General features: G+C 42.4%; 1 protein-coding gene across 1 annotated transcript in view; it reads left to right on the top strand.

The window, feature by feature from the left end:
* Positions 1 to 952: 952 nt before the first annotated feature.
* The window catches only part of bckdk (branched chain ketoacid dehydrogenase kinase), a 38,555-nt gene continuing 22,554 nt past the window's right edge, over positions 953 to 16,953 (top strand). Inside the window, exons 1-7 of the mRNA XM_071340038.1 lie at positions 953 to 1,476; positions 3,859 to 3,927; positions 5,683 to 5,793; positions 10,399 to 10,446; positions 12,502 to 12,621; positions 12,742 to 12,840; positions 15,016 to 15,089. Coding sequence (XP_071196139.1) covers positions 1,234 to 1,476; positions 3,859 to 3,927; positions 5,683 to 5,793; positions 10,399 to 10,446; positions 12,502 to 12,621; positions 12,742 to 12,840; positions 15,016 to 15,089 — 764 coding nt within the window. The 5' untranslated portion in view covers positions 953 to 1,233. The remainder of the gene's footprint in view (positions 1,477 to 3,858; positions 3,928 to 5,682; positions 5,794 to 10,398; positions 10,447 to 12,501; positions 12,622 to 12,741; positions 12,841 to 15,015; positions 15,090 to 16,953) is intronic.

Below are 16,953 nucleotides of genomic sequence, written 5' to 3'. Positions count from 1 at the left end.
AGGACGTTTGGCATTTGCCAGAGAACACCAAGATTGGCAAATTCGCCACTGGCGCCCTGTGCTCTTCACAGATGAAAGCAGGTTCACACGCACACGTGACAGACGTGACAGAGTCTGGAGATGCCGTGGGGAACGTTCTGCTGCCTGCAACATCCTCCAGCATGACCGGTTTGGCGGTGGGTCAGTCATGGTGTGGGGTGGCATTTCTTTGGGGGGCCGCACAGCCCTCCATGTGCTCGCCAGAGGTAGCCTGACTGCCATTAGGTACCGAGATGAGATCCTCAGAGCCCTTGTGAGACCATATGCTGGTGCGGTTGGCCCTGGGTTCCTCCTAATGCAAGACAATGCTAGACCTCATGTGGCTGGAGTGTGTCAGCAGTTCCTGCAAGAGGAAGGCATTGATGCTATGGACTGGCCCGCCCGTTCCCCAGACCTGAATCCAATTGAGCACATCTGGGATATCATGTCTCGCTCCATCCACCAACGCCACGTTGCACCACAGACTGTCCAGGAGTTGGCGGATGCTTTAGTCCAGGTCTGGGAGGCGATCCCTCAGGAGACCATCCGCCACCTCATCAGGAGCATGCCCAGGCGTTGTAGGGAGGTCATACAGGCACGTGGAGGCCACACACACTACTGAGACTCATTTTGACTTGTTTTAAGGACATTACATCAAAGTTGGATCAGCCTGTAGTGTGGTTTTCCACTTTAATTTTGAGTGTGACTCCAAATCCAGACCTCCATGGGTTGATAAATTTGATTTCCATTGATAATTTTTGTGTGATTTTGTTGTCAGCACATTTAACTATGTAAAGAAAAAAGTATTTAATAGAATATTTAATTCATTCAGGATGTAGGATGTGTTATTTTAGTGTTCCCTTTATTTTTTTGAGCAGTGTATATATATATATAAACATATTTTATAAACATCCTTTGACATGGAAAAGAACATTGTGTGCTCTTCCTGCTCCCTCAGTAACGTTACCAGTAAATTGTGGGAGTGGAAATACCCTATTCCCGCCTCTCGTCTCTGCGATTGGTTAAACCAACACGTCTTCTGACTAACACTGTTGCAGACTGGTCAATCTCTTCATAAAAATACCATTCTGTACTCTTCATGAGGCTGTAAGCGTGTCTTTGTGCAAGGGTGACCTAATATAATGGCCTGTTGAGACAGTAAATATTTTAAACAATCTCAGAACAGGACTCTGTTCTTGTTAATTGATTTTCAAAATGCGTCGCAGAGTGACAGGTACTGCGTTTGAGATGCTGGGCTGTGGTGGTACTATCACGAGCCCGAGGGTGAGCAGGCTTTTGCTTGCCCCCATCACGAAAACAATCACCCCCACCTCGACAGACAGCGAAAGATTTCGTTCTACATCTTCAATACAGGGATATACAGAACTGGCACGAGAGAGGTCCAAAACCGTTACGTCGTTTTACAACCAGTCTGCAATCGATGTCTCTGCAGAAAAGGTAAGGAAATTCTGTAAACCAAACTTGCCCATGCAGTACTAAACCGCAGCACTGGCCTTAGGAGCTAGCTAGATTACGTTAGCTAGCTCAGCTAACCAGCGTAAATGGCACCGCTGTAACTAGCTAGCTACAGTAGCTGGTGAGAACACATATGGTTAGCTAGAATCGTTGGTAAGAACGTTTGTAACGTATGTATGTATACACTCGTGCATTGCCTTGGGGTTGATATTCTGCTAGCTAAAGTAGCAAGCAACTGTAACTACCACCATGTGAAATAACAGCAAAAGTGCCAGACTTGATTGCGTTATAGCCTAATTTAGGTATTATTAAAATATAGATTTGTTAATTTAACTACCTCGCTAGTATCGTTTGTGATTCGTGGGAGTGAACAACATGGGTATAGACACAAGGGTCAATCCAAGGTCAGTAAATGAACCTCGACAGAAATTAGTCAGGAATGCGGACAGTAAATTATATGATAGGACTAGTAAACGAGAGGGGAACTAGGCAGTACCCAAATTTTTTTTTTTCAAGAGCTTACCAGATAATTTTATATTTCAGTTTATCATTCACCAGATCATGAAACGACTGAGAAAATCAGTAACATGGTCATGTGGCTGCTGTATTTGTGTGTGACTACAGCTAGCAACCTGCATAGAGTTTGTATTCCTATTTGACTAGGTAGTGGGACATGTGCAGGGCCTTTATTAACTCAAATAGTGCTAACAATTACAAATTCTTATGTAATTCATGTCCCAGACATTATTTAGCACCAGCTGCCCAGGGCCCACATTTTTTAAATCATGTTTACAAACTATTTTGGTCATTAGTTGGAGCTCATTATTAAACCAGTGACACTGCCTCCTCACAAAGGATAGAAGTAGCATAAGCCAATGTCATGCTACAGATCAAAATAAAAACAAGCTATATATATATATATATATATGCAGCACATTTCAGACATGTAATTTATGTGCTTTACAGGGGGGGGGGGGGAATGAGAAGAGAACCTCATATTTACTACACAACAAACATATGATAAAAAAAAAACTAAAGAATGACACAAACTGAATTTGAGCAAAAATAAAAAATATTGCTTTTTAAGGTCTCTTTTTTATTATTTTTTAAATATATTTTTTATAAATATGTCCACAGTTTCTGCCCCCTTCAGGTTCTCTGGCAGGCTATTCCAGAGGCTGATAGTTAAAAGGACCTGAGTGACCTACTGGGTACATGTATTGCGGTGCACAATTGTGGATTGATTTAAAACCAATAGAAGAATATTACAATTAATTCTGAAACTCACAGGCAGCCAGTGCATAATGTGTGATCTCTGCCTTGTCTTGGTCAGTACCCGTGCTGCAGGATTCTGTATGTTTTGGAGTTGACCAGACAGGAGAGCATTACAGTAGTAATAAAGCATGGATGAGTCGCTCTGTATCAGCCTGAGAGAAACGGCTGCACCATGGCAATGTTTCTCAGGTGGTAAAAAGCTATTTTGGTCACATTCCTAATGTGTGATTAAAAATGTTGTTCAGAATTTTTTTAAATAACACCTAGATGTAATTAGTTGTGATTACCATCATACTGAAGGTGACTTGGTAAGGGTTTCTCTCTCTCTCAGTAACACACTGCAATCAGTTACAGTTGAAGCTCACATCCACTACAAGACCATAGTGCTTACCTATGGAACAGTAAGAGGAACTACCATCAGCCTATGCTCAAACCCTACACCCCAACCTGAGCACTCTGTTCTGCCATACGTCATGTCTCTTGGCCCTCCCACCCCTATGAGAGGGCATCTCCCGCTCAGCCCAGTCCAAGCTATTCTCTGTCCTGGCACCCCGACGGTGGAACCAACTTGCCCCTGAAGCTAGGACAGCAGAGTCCCTGCCCATCTTCCCAGAACATCTGAAACCCTGCCTCTTCAAACAGTATTTTAAACAATAGTCCATCTCACCTCGACCCTCCCCCCATACACTTAACCAGAACTTTCACTTGACCCCCCCCCCCATTCTAGCGCTGACTCTACTTACTGACAGCTACGTTATTGAGGGAAAAATTTACTTTCTATGCCTGTGATATGTGGTTGTTCCCTCATTGCTATCTTAAGATGAATGCACTAACTGTAAGTCCCTGTGGATAAGAGCGTCTGCTGAATGACTAAAATGTAAAAAAATTGATTGCTGACAGTCACATGCACTTCACATGCCAAAGGTAGAAAATATGTTGTTGGGTAAACTCATTGTTCTTGGGAGATTGGGTTATTGTGTCCGTTATCCGTATCTAATGAAATCGCAACAGAGTTGTCTGCTTGTGTCCACTAATATTGTAGGCCTGGTTAAGTGGATTTCTTAAACTGTTTTTCTCCTCTCTCCGCAGGCCTCAGTCCGACTGACACCAGCCACCTTGCTCTACGCTGGGAAGTCTCCAGATGGACACCACATCCTGGTAATTGACCACTCTGTCCAGTCATTGTAGCATATTTTATGGTTATATAGGCCTAATACATGCTTTGTCTTCGTGATTGATGACTGCCTTGAAGATTACTTGATAAGTGATATATCTTTATACACACTTTAAAGTGGTCTATAGAGTAAACAATTTGTCCGACATCTGTCTTTTTACCGTATGCTGCTTTACGAATGTCATCTTGCGAGAAGGTTTACATGTAGCACTCTATCACTGGAAATATCATTTGATAAGACTAGAGGTCGACCGATTTATGATTTTTCAACGCCGATAACAATTATCAGAGGACCAAAAAAGCCGATACCGATTAATCGGCCGTTTTTAATTTTTTAAAATAAATTTTATTTATATATATGTGTGTGTGTGTGTGTGTGTAATAATGACTATTACAATAATACTGAATGAACAATGAACACTTATTTTAAACTAATATAATACATAAATAAAATCAATTTAGTCTCAAATAAATAATGAAATGTTCAATTTAGTTTAAATAATGCAAAACAGTGTTGGAGAAGAAAGTAAAAGTGAAATATGTGCAATGTAAAAAAGCTAATTTTTAAGTTCCTTGCTCAGAACATGAGAACATATGAAAGCTGGTGGTTCCTTTTAACATGAGTCATCAATATTCCCAGTTAAGAAGTTTTAGGTTGTAGTTATTATAGGAATTATAAAACTATTTCTCTCTATACCATTTGTATTTCATAGACCTTTGACTATTGGATGTTCTTATAGGCACTTTAGTATTGCCAGACTAATCTCGGGAGTTGATAGGCTTGGAGTCATAAACAGCACTGTGCTTAAGCATTGCGAAAAGCTGCTGGCAAATGGAGGAAAGTGTTTCGAATGAATGCTTACGAGCCTGCTGCTGCCTACCACTGCTCAGACTGCTCTATCAAATATCAAATCATAGACCAAATTATAATAAACACAGAAATACCAGCCTCAGGTCATTAATATGATCAAATCCGGAAACTATAATTTCGAGAAAAAAAAAGTTTATTCTTTCTGTGAAATATGGAACCGTTCTGTATTTTATCTAACGGGTGGCATCCCTAAGTCTAAATATTGCTGTTACATTGCACAACATTCAATGTTATGTCATACTTATGTAAAATTCTGGCAAATTAATTACGGTCTTTGTTAGGAAGAAATGGACTTCACACAGTTCGCAATGAGCCAGGCGACCCAAACTGCTGCATATACCCTGACTCTGCTTGCACAGAACACAAGAGAAGTGACACAATTTCAGGCACCGCATTGATTATATGCAACGCAGGACAAGCTAGTTGAACTAGTAATATCATCAACCGTGTATAGTTAACTAGTGATTGTTAAGATTGATTGATTATTAAAAAAACAGTTTAGTGCTAGCTAGCAATTTACCGTGGCTTCTTGCAGCTTGCACTCGAGTAACAGATGGATTGCAATATAATTGGTCATAATCGGCATCCAAAAATGACGATTACCGATTGTTATGAAAACTTGAAATTGGCCCTAATTAAACAGCCATTCCGATTATTCAGTCGACCTCTAGATAAGACTATACTACTTTAAATAACCTGGGTCATATCTGAAGATGTCAGATTTTTCTCTGGTGTAAAACCGGTTTGACTGGTAGTGAAGTTCAAAATTCAAGGGGATTCCTTTATTAGCCTAGTCATTGAGATCACTTTGTCTTGCACTGTATTGTCCATGTTGTGTGCGTCTCACCCTTTCATCCTGTGTCTCTAGAGCAGTGCCAAGTACCTGCACAAGGAGTTGCCTGTACGGATCGCCCACCGTATCAAGGGCTTCCGCAGTCTGCCCTTCATCATTGGCTGCAACCCCACCATCCTGCAAGTTGTGAGTTCCTTCTGTTTTATTAATTTCTTCTCTCCCTTTCTCCCTCTTGGTGTTGAGGTCTCTCTCTGATGCTTCTCTCTTTGGCAACATGTCTGGTTTACCTTTCTGGTGTAGTAACGCTCCTTTGCGATTTGCCAGACTTTCGGGACGAGCCTTTCATTCCAATCATTGGACATGTATGGGACAGGAGGGCGCCAGAAACAGCATTGAGTCAGTGCCAATGTGCCGATCAAAATACACTGAGTATACCACACATTAAGAATAGAACTGCTCTTTCCATGAGACTGACCAGGTGATCCCTCATTGATGTCACTTGTTAAATCCAATTCAATCAGTGTAGATGAAGGGGAGGAAACGGGTTAAATAAGTATTTTTAAACCTTGAGCAAATTGAGACAGTTGAGACATGGATTGTGTGTGTGTGCCATTCAGTGTGAATGGGCAAGACAAAATATTTAAATGCCTTTGAACACACCGGTTTGAGTGTCAAGAACTGCAACACTGCTGTGTTTTTTCACGCTCAAGTTTACCATGTGTATCAAGAATGGTCCAACACCCAAAGGACATCCAGCCAACTTGACACAACTGTGGGAAGCATTGGCGTCAACATGGGCCACCACTCCTTTGGAATGCTTTCGACACCTTGTCGAGTCCATGCCTGACATATTGAGGCTGTTCTGAGGGCAAGGGGGGTGCAACTCAATATTAGGAAGGTGCACCTAATGTTTGATGTACTCGGTGTAGACTGACCTTTGACAGTCATTCATTGAGAATGCACTTGTTACAAAACACTAGAGCTGGGCGACGTGTACAAAAATCAAAATCTCAATAAATTGCTGGAATTGAAGCGATAAACTTAATGTTCTAACTCAGCAAAAAAAGAAACATCCTCTCACTGTCAACTGCGTTTATTTTCAGCAAACTTAACATGTGTAAAATATTTGTATGAACATACAAAGATTCAACAACTGAGACATAAACTGGACAAGATTCACAGACATGTGACTAACAGAAATTGAATAATGTGTCCCTGAACAAAGGGGTGGTGTCAAAATCAAAAGTAAGTCAGTGTCTGGTGTGGCCACCAGCTGCATTAAGTACTGCAGTGCATCTCCTCCTCATGGACTGCACCAGATTTGCCAGTTCTTGCTGTGGGATGTTACCCCACTCTTCCACCAAGGCACCTGCAAGTTCCCAGACATTTCTGGGGGGAATGGCCCTAGCCCTCACCCTACGATCCAACAGTTCCCAGACGTGCTCGATGGGATTGAGATCCGGGCTCTTCGCTGGCCATGGCAGAACACTGACAAGCAGTATGGCTGGTGGAATTGTCATGCTGGAGGGTCATGTCAGGATGAGCCGACAGGAAGGGTACCACACGAGGGAGGAGGATGTCTTCCCTGTAACGCACAGTGTTGAGATTGCCTGCAATGACAACAAGCTCAGTCCGATGATGCTGTGACACACCGCCCCAGACCATGACGGACCCTGCACCTCCAAATCAATCCCGCTCCAGAGTACAGGCCTCGGTGTAACGCTCATTCCTTCAACGATAAACGTGAATCCGACCATCACCCCTAGTGAGACAAAACCGCGACTCGTCAGTGAAGAACACTTTTTGCCACTACTGTCTGGTCCAGTGACGGTGGATTTGTGCCCACAGGTGACGTTGTTGCCGGTGATGTCTGGTGAGGACCTGCCTTACAACAGGCCTACTAGCCCTCAGTCCAGCCTCTCTCAGCCTATTGCGGACAGTCTGAGCACTGATGGAGGGATTGTGCGTTCCTGGTGTAACTCGTCCAGTTGTTGTTGCCATCCTGTACCTGTCCCACAGGTGTGATGTTCAGCTGTACCTATCCTGTGCAAGTGTTGTTATACGTGGTCTGCCACTGCGAGGACGATCAGATGTCTGTCCTGTCTCCCTGTAGCGCTGTTTTAGGCGTCTCACAGTACAGTAATTGCAATTTATTTCCCTGGCCACATCTGCAGTCCTCATGCCTCCTTGCAGCATGCCTAAGGCACGTTCACGCAGAAGAGCAGGGACCCTGGGCATCTTTCTTTTGGTGTTTTTCAAAGTCAGTAGAAAGGCCTCTTTAGTGTCCTAATTTTCATAACTGTGACCTTAATTGCCTACCGTCTGTAAACTTTTAGTGTCTTAACGACCGTTCCACAGGTGCATGTTCATTAATTGTTTATGGTTCATTGAACAAGCATGGGAAACAGTGTTTAAATCCTTTACAATGAAGATCTGTGAAGTTATTTGGATTTTTACGAATTATCTTTGGAAGACAGGGTCCTGAAAAAGGGACGTTTATTTACAGTTATAACATTAATGTGCACCACAGTTTTTGTTACTATCCGTTAAACTACTGCTACTTGTTTGATGGTTGTAGCCATCAATTGGTCCATTAACAAGCACCCCCACAACATGATGCTGCCACCCCCGTGCTTCACGGTTGGGATGGTGTTCTTCGGCTTGCAAGCCTCCCCCTTTTTCCTCCAAACATAACGATGGTCATTATGGCCAAACAGTTCTATTTTTGTTTCATCAGACCAGAGGACATTTCTCCAAAAAGTACAATCTTTGTCCGCATGTGCAGTTGCACACCGTAGTCTGGCTTTTTAATGGCGGTTTTGGAGCAGTGGCTTCTTCCTTGCTGAGCGGCCTTTCAGGTTATGTCGATATGACTCGTTTTACTGTGGATATAGATAATTTCGTACCTGTTTCCTTCAGCATTTTCACAAGGTCCTTTGCTGTTATTCAGGGATTGATTTGCACATTTAGCACCAAATTACGTCAATCTCTAGGAGACAGAACACGTCTCCTTCCTGAGCAGTGTGACGGCTTCATGGTCCCATGGTGTTTATACTTGCGTACTATTGTTTGTACAGATGAACGTGGTACCTTCAGGTATTTGGCATTTGCTCCCAAGGATGAACCAGACTTGTGGAAGTTTACGATTTTTTTTCTGAGGTCTTGGCTGATTTTCTTTTGATTTTCCCATGATGTCAAGCAAAGAGGCACTGAGTTTGAAGGTAAGCCTTGAAATACATCCACAGGTACACCTCCAATTGACTCAAATTATGTCAATTAGCCTATCAGAAGCTTCTAAAGCTTACTGATTACTTTTTCTGGAATTTTCCAAGCTGTGTAAAGGCACAGTCAACTTAGTACATGTAAACTTCTGACCCACTGGAATTGTGATACAGTAAAATAATCTGTCTCTAAACAATTGTTGTAAAAATGACTTGTGTCATGCACAATGTAGATATCCAAACCGACTTGCCAAAACTATAGTTTGTTAATAAGACTTTTGTGGAGTGGTAAAAAACGAGTATTAATGACTCCAACCTGAGTGTATGTAAACTGTGTGTGTATATATAACTCCCAGTAAATCACAAACTCTTTATTATGTAACAAACAATGGCCCCTCACTCTATGCCTGTGGAATTGTAATCAATTCAATTAAGTCATTAGTCTATCAGCATACAAAATTCTGGCTTGAGAACTAAAAGTTATTCTATAGAGCTAGAGTTGATGGGCCATCTGTGACATTGGAGGTTTTCCTTTGTTCTCTAGCTGCCATGTGCAGTGTTAAGCTTTTTCTACTCCTCCCACTGTCCTCTCCTCCCTTCCCATGGCCTATTTACCTCATCTAAGCGTATTTAAAATGGATGAACTTTTACCTAGATTTTTCTCCCACAGCACCGAGGTGCTTTTGTGTAATGAAATGGTGCCTGGAATGTGTCGTAAAGAAGCATGTATTGTCTCAGAATATTCTCCTTCCAACTAATAAATAAGAATAGCAAACATTTGTGTGGGGAATTTCATATTAGTAGTTTCGACACCCTTACCAACAACTCATAACCAGTGATTCACAAATGACTGTACATAATTATTTTTAATACATATTTTTTTTAAAAGATGTGGTAATATTATCCATTCACTCAAACAACTTGTCAGACTCCAGCCACCCTAGTCATAGACTGTTCTCTCTTACTGCACGGCAAGTGGTACCGAGGCTTCTAAATAGCTTCTACCCCCAAGCCATAACTACTGAACATCTAGTCAAATGGCTACCCAGACTATTTGCAGTGCCCCCCTTCACCCACTCTTTTCACTACTGCTACTTTCTGTTGTCATCTATGCATAGTCACTTTAATAACTCTATCTACATGTACATACTACCTCAAATAACCGATGCCCCCGCACATTGACTCTGTATCGGTACCTCCCTGTATATAGTCTCACTATTGTTATTTCACTGCTGCTCTTTAATTACTTGTTACTTTTTTATCCCTTATTCTTATCTGTATTGTTTTGAAACTGTATTGTTGTTTAGGGGCTCGTAAGTAAGCATTTTATTGTAAGGTCTACACCTGTTGTATTTGGCGCATGTGACTAATACAATTTGATTGGAACTAGTCAGGATTTAAGCAGTTGTGCATTTGAGACATATTGGAAGACTAGGCTATATCCTCTTAAACATCCTCTCTGTTCTTGGACTGTAGGCCAGGACACCATGGGATGTGTTGAGGCCCACTTATGGGGGCATGGGAGGGGAAATTCTAATCAACACCCCTTGTCTATTTCCCTCTCCTGCAGCATGAGCTCTACATTCGAGCCTACCACGTGTTGAGTGACTTCCCAGCAGTGAGTATTCACGAACAGCCACACAGAGAGGGGTTGGGTTGGCCAAGTTCAAGTGCTTGACCACCAGGGCTTCCATATTTCTCTGTCGCAGTTTCTGTGGAGCTGGAGAGGCTGTCAGACTGGCATGCATGCAACTCCTACCGGCTGACTAATGTATTTGTTTGTCTGAAAGTGTCATTGCTTGGCTGAAAAGTATAGTATTTTGAATGGATATTTTGATTCTATAACGGCAAGAATAGCAACAAATACAGCTGAGATAACAATGACCACTTAAGTTGAAGAAAACATGAGTCACTGTCATTTCCAAATTTGTTTCCCCTTTCCAAGAAAAGTAGTACATACAGAGGATATATATACAGAGGACGGCAACTTCTTGACTACAGTGTCTTCGGAAAGTGTACAGACCCCTAGACCTTCTCTCAATTTTGTTATGTTACAGCCTTTATTCTAAAAATTCCTCAGCAATCTACACACACTGCCCCATAATGAGAAAGCCAAAACAGGTGTACAATTTTCTTTTTTAGCAGATGTATAAAAAAAATAAAAAAATAAGCCGTTTTAATTTACGTAAGTATACAGACCCTTTCCTATGGGACTCAAAATTGAACACAGGTGCATCCTGTTTCCATTAATCATCCTTGATGTTTCTACAAATTCAATTGAATTTGTAAATTCAATTGATTGGACATGATTTGGAAAGGCACACACCTGTCTATATAAGGTCCCACGGTTGACAGTGCATGTCAGAGCAAAAACAAAGCCATGAGGTCGAAGGATTTGTCCGTAGAGCTCCGAGACAGGATTGTGTCTAGGCAAAGATTGGGGGAAGGGTAGCAAAAAATGTCTGCAGGATTGAAGGTCCCCAAGAACACAGTGGCATCCATCATTCTTAAATGGAAGAAGTTTGGAACCACCAAGACTCTTCCAAGAGCTGGCCACCCGGCCAAACTGAGCAATCGGGGGTGAAGGGCCTTGGTCAGGGAGGTGACCAAGAACCCGATGGTCACTCTGACAGAGCTCCAGAGTTCCTCTGTGGAGATGGGAGAACCTTCCAGAAGGACAACCATCTCTGCAGCACTCCAATCAGGCCCTTATGGTAGAGTGGCCAGATAGAAGCCACTCCTCAGTAAAAGTTTGCATAAAGGCACCTAAAGACTCTCAGACCTTGAGAAACAAGATTCTCTCGTCCGATGAAACCAAAATTGAACTCTTTGGCCTGAATGCCAAGGATCATGTGTGGAGGAAACCTGGCACCATCCTTACAGTGAATCATGGTGGTGGCAGCATCATGCTCTGTGGATGTTTTTCAGACTAGTCAGGATCGAGGCAAAGATGAACAGAGCCTGCTCCAGAGTGCTCAGGTTCGCTTTCAAACAGGACAACGACCCTAAGCACACAGACAAGACAACGCAGGAGTTACTTTGGGACAAGTCTCTGAATGTCCTTGAGTGGCCCAGCCAGAGCCCAGACTTAAACCCAATTGAACATCTTTCGAGAGACCTGAAAATAGCTGTGCAGCAATGCTCCCCATCCAACCTGACAGAGCTTGAGAGGATCTGCAGAGAAGAATGGGAGACACTCCCTAAATACAGATGTACCAAGCTTGTAGCCTCATACTCAAGAAAACTTGAGTCTGTAATCATTGCCAAAGGTGCTTCAACAAAGTACTGAGTAAAGGGTCTGAATATTTATGTAACTGTGATATTTCAGTTTTATTTTTCATACATCTGCAAAAAAAAATTGACCTATTTTTGCTTTGTCATTATTGGGTATTGTGTGTGTTTATTTTTTTTCCCTCAAACAATTTTAGAATAAGGCTGTAACGTAACAAAGTGAAGGTGTCTGAATACTTTCCGAATGCACTGTATATTCAGTTATTTTTAATGGTTGTATGGGTGTGTATGTATATTAACAGTTGAATCCAGCCCGTTCTGTAAGTGAATTTTACTCTAGTGGAGAAATTGTCCAATTTATCTGATAGGAATGGAATTCATCTCAACTCTGATTTTGATAATGGTCAGATTTGATCTGATTTCACTCTGCATCGTCTGTCAGATCAAGGACCAGGAGATGGAGGCTCGCTACAGTAAGCTGGTGCAGCAGCTCCTGGACGACCACAAGGACGTAGTAACTCTGCTGGCCGAAGGCTTCAGGGAGTGTCGGAGGCACATTCAGGTAATGGCCATATGTAGATATTCTAAGTTGGTTATTGGAACTGTGTGTTTTGTAATGTGACTGTAGGTTTTAAAGAATGGTGTATTCCTGGCCTTAAGAGTGTGTGTATTTATGTTCCAGGATGAGACCCTGGTCCGTAACTTCCTGGACACCACCCTCACCTCCCGCCTGGGGATCCGGATGTTGGCCACACACCACCTTGCCCTGCATGAAGAAAACGTATGTCTCGCATCCACTTTCTAGTCGTTAATTGCTAACAGATGAAAAACGGTTATTATTGAGGAAAGGAACATGTATGGTATTATTACAGCGGGGAGAACAAGTATTTGATACACTGCCGATTTTGCAGGTTTTCCTACTTACAAAGCATGTAGAGGTCTGTAATTTTTATCATAGGTACACTTCAACTGTGAGACGGAATCTAAAACAAAAATCCAGAAAATCACATTGTATGATTTTTAAGTAATTCATTTGCATTTTATTGCATGACATAAGTATTTGATACATCAGAAAAGCAGAACTTAATATTTGGTACAGAAACCTTTGTTTGCAATTACAGAGATCATACGTTTCCTGTAGTTCTTGACCAGGTTTGCACACACTGCAGCAGGGATATTGGCCCACTCCTCCATACAGACCTTCTCCAGATCCTTCAGGTTTCGGGGCTGTCGCTGGGCAATACGGACTTTCAGCTCCCTCCAAAGATTTTCTATTGGGTTCAGGTCTGGAGACTGGCTAGGCCACTCCAGGACCTTGAGATGCTTCTTACGGAGCCACTCCTTAGTTGCCCTGGCTGTGTGTTTCGGGTCGTTGTCATGCTGGAAGACCCAGCCACGACCCATCTTCAATGCTCTTACTGAGGGAAGGAGGTTGTTGGCCAAGATCTCGCGATACATGGCCCCATCCATGCTCCCCTCAATACGGTGCAGTCGTCCTGTCCCCTTTGCAGAAAAGCATCCCCAAAGAATGATGTTTCCACCTCCATGCTTCACGGTTGGGATGGTGTTCTTGGGGTTGTACTCATCCTTCTTCTTCCCCCAAACACGGCGAGTGGAGTTTAGACCAAAAAGCTCTATTTTTGTCTCATCAGACCACATGACCTTCTCCCATTCCTCCTCTGGATCATCCAGATGGTCATTGGCAAACTTCAGACGGGCCTGGACATGCGCTGGCTTGAGCAGAGGGACCTTGCGTGCGCTGCAGGATTTTAATCCATGACGGTGTAGTGTGTTACTAATGGTTTTCTTTGAGACTGTGGTCCCAGCTCTCTTCAGGTCATTGACCAGGTCCTGCCGTGTAGTTCTGGGCTGATCCCTCACCTTCCTCATGATCATTGATGCCCCACGAGGTGAGATCTTGCATGGCGCCCCAGACCGAGGGTGATTGACCGTCATTTTGAACTTCTTCCATTTTCTAATAATTGCGCCAACAGTTTGTAAGTCGCTCTGGATAAGAGCGTCTGCTAAATGACTTAAATGTAAATGTAAATGTTGTTGCCTTCTCACCAAGCTGCTTGCCTATTGTCCTGTAGCCCATCCCAGCCTTGTGCAGGTCTACAATTTTTATCCCTGATGTCCTTACACAGCTCTCTGGTCTTGGCCATTGTGGAGAGGTTGGAGTCTGTTTGATTGAGTGTGTGGACAGGTGTCTTTTATATAGGTAACGAGTTCAAACAGGTGCAGTTAATACAGGTAATGAGTGGAGAACAGGAGGGCTTCTTAAAGAAAAACTAACAGGTCTGTGAGAGCCGAAATTCTTACTGGTTGGTAGGTGATCAAATACTTATGTCATGCAATAAAATGCAAATGAATTACTTAAAAAGCATACAATGTGATTTTCTGGATTTTTGTTTTAGATTCCGTCTCTCACAGTTGAAGTGTACCTATGATAAAAATTACAGACCTCTACATGCTTTGTAAGTAGGAAAACCTGCAAAATCGGCAGTGCATCAAATACTTGTTCTCCCCACTGTATATGTACTTTTTAACCCTTTTTGGGGGGTAGGCACAACAGGCGGTGGTCAGGATGATGAAGCATATTTGCCAGGTCTGGAGACTCCCTGACTCAGGGTAGCAGTGTGTTAGTTAGCTGCCTAGTACCAGATACTCCTGCCAAGATTTATGCTTTTGTTACCCAACAACACTTAGGCCTAAATCTCTCACGCTATTTGTTGTAATCCACTCCTTTCACAGCTCAGACCTGGTTTCTTTCTGGAACATTGGTCAAATGACTGTTTACTGTTTTGTGAGATTACTTGTCCTATTATGCTAATACATTCTGGCTATTGAACAACATTGCGCATTGACCTGAAATTTGGCAAACCATCCTCTGTTTAGCATGTCAGTAATAAAGCTTGTGCATCTCCTCTTGTATACCTTTCATCTTTCTTTGCAGCCTGATTTTGTGGGCATCATCTGCAGGCGACTTTCCCCCAAAAAGATAATTGAGAAATGGGTTGATTTTGCAAGGTGAGTGGTGTGTTTCGTTACCTTATTAAATTGTTGGTTTAGAATAATCTCACTACTTCTGGATTAGAACATGCAGTTGACATACACTTAGGTTGGAGTCATTAACTCGTTTTTCAACCACTCTACAAATGTCTTGTTAACAAACTATAGTTTTGGCAAGTCGGTTAGGACATCGACTTTGTGCATGGCACAAGTAATTTTTCCAACAATTGTTTACAGACAGATTATTTCACTGTATCACAATTCCAGTGGGTCAGAAGTTTACATGCACTAAGTTGACTATGCCTTTAAACAGCTTGGAAAATTCCAGGAAATTGTCGTGGCTTTAGAAGCTTCTGATAGGCTAATTGACATCATTTGAGTCAATTGGAGGTGCACCTGTGGATGTATTTCAAGGCCTACCTTAAAACTCAGTGCCTCTTTGCTTGACATCATGGGAAATTCAAAAGAAATCAGCCAAGACCTCAGAAAGAAAAATTGTAGACCTCCACAAGTCTGGTTCGTCCTGGGGAGCAACTTCCAAATGCCTGAAGGTACCATGTTCATCTGTACAAACAATAGTACGCAAGTATAAACACCATGGTACCATGCAGCCGTCATACCGCTTAGGAAGGAGACGCGTTCTGTCTCCTAGAGATGAACGTACTTTGGTGTGAAAAGCGAAAATCAATCCCAGAACAGCAGCAAAGGACCTTGTGAAGACACTGGAGGAAACAGGTACAAAAGTATCTATATCCACAGTAAACGAGTCCTATATCGACATAACCTGAAAGGCCGCTCAGCAAGGAGGAAGCCACTGTTCCAAAACCACCATAAAAAATCCAGACTACAGTTTGCAACTGCACATGGGGACAAAGATCGTACTTTGGTCTGATGAAACAAAAATTAGAACTGTTTGGCCATAATGACCATCGTTATGTTTGGAGGAAAAAGGGGGAGGCTTGCCAGCCGAAGAACACCATTCCAATCGTGAAGCACGGGGGTGGCAGCATCATGTTGTGGGGGTGCTTTGCTGCAGGAGGGACTGGTGCACTTCACAAAATAGATGGCATCATGAGGCAGGAAAATTATCTGAATATATTGAAGCAACATATCAAGACATCAGTCAGGAAGCTAAAGCTTGGTGGCAATGGGTCTTCCAAATGGACAATGACCCCAAGCATACTTCCAAAGTTGTGGTTAAATGGCTTAAGGACAACACAGTCAAGATATTGGAGTGGCCATCACAAAGCCCTGACCTCAATCCTATAGACAATTTGTGGGCAGAACTGAAAAAGTGTGTGCGAGCAAGGAGGCCTACAAACCTGACTCAGTTACACCAGCTCTGTCAGTAGGAATGGGCCAAAATTCACCCAACTTATTGTGGGAAGCTTGTGGAAGGCTTCCCAAAACGTTGGACCCAAGTTAAACAATTTAAAGGCAATGCTACCAAATACTAATTGAGTGTATGTAAACTTCTGACCCACTGGGAATGTGACGAAGAAATAAAAGCTGAAATAAATCATTCTCTACTATTATTCTGACATTTCACATTCTTCAAATAAAGTGGTGATCCTAAGTAACGTAAGACAGGTCATTTTTTTTCTGATTACATGTCAGGAGTTGTGAAACTGAGTTTAAATGTATTTGGTTAAGGTGTATGTGAACTTCCGACTTCAACTGTATATGGGCCTTTTGTTCCACCTTGTCTGTTAACAACTGCATTAAAGCAGGTTTTGATTACATTTGACTAGGAGACTATATAGGTTAAGTTGCTAAAATACATCGACTTCTAACAAACATCCCATTGCCTACAATTTATTTAGCATGTCAGTTCCACTTGAGAGGAGTTTATGCTAAAATAAACAACTGGAGAAGGGGCAAG

This window comes from Salvelinus alpinus, chromosome 13 (genome assembly GCF_045679555.1).
Source record: "Salvelinus alpinus chromosome 13, SLU_Salpinus.1, whole genome shotgun sequence".
In the NCBI taxonomy this organism is placed as follows: Eukaryota; Metazoa; Chordata; class Actinopteri; order Salmoniformes; family Salmonidae; genus Salvelinus; species Salvelinus alpinus.
The sequence above is the reverse complement of the archived record's forward strand: the minus strand, read 5'-3'. Positions and strand labels throughout refer to the sequence as shown.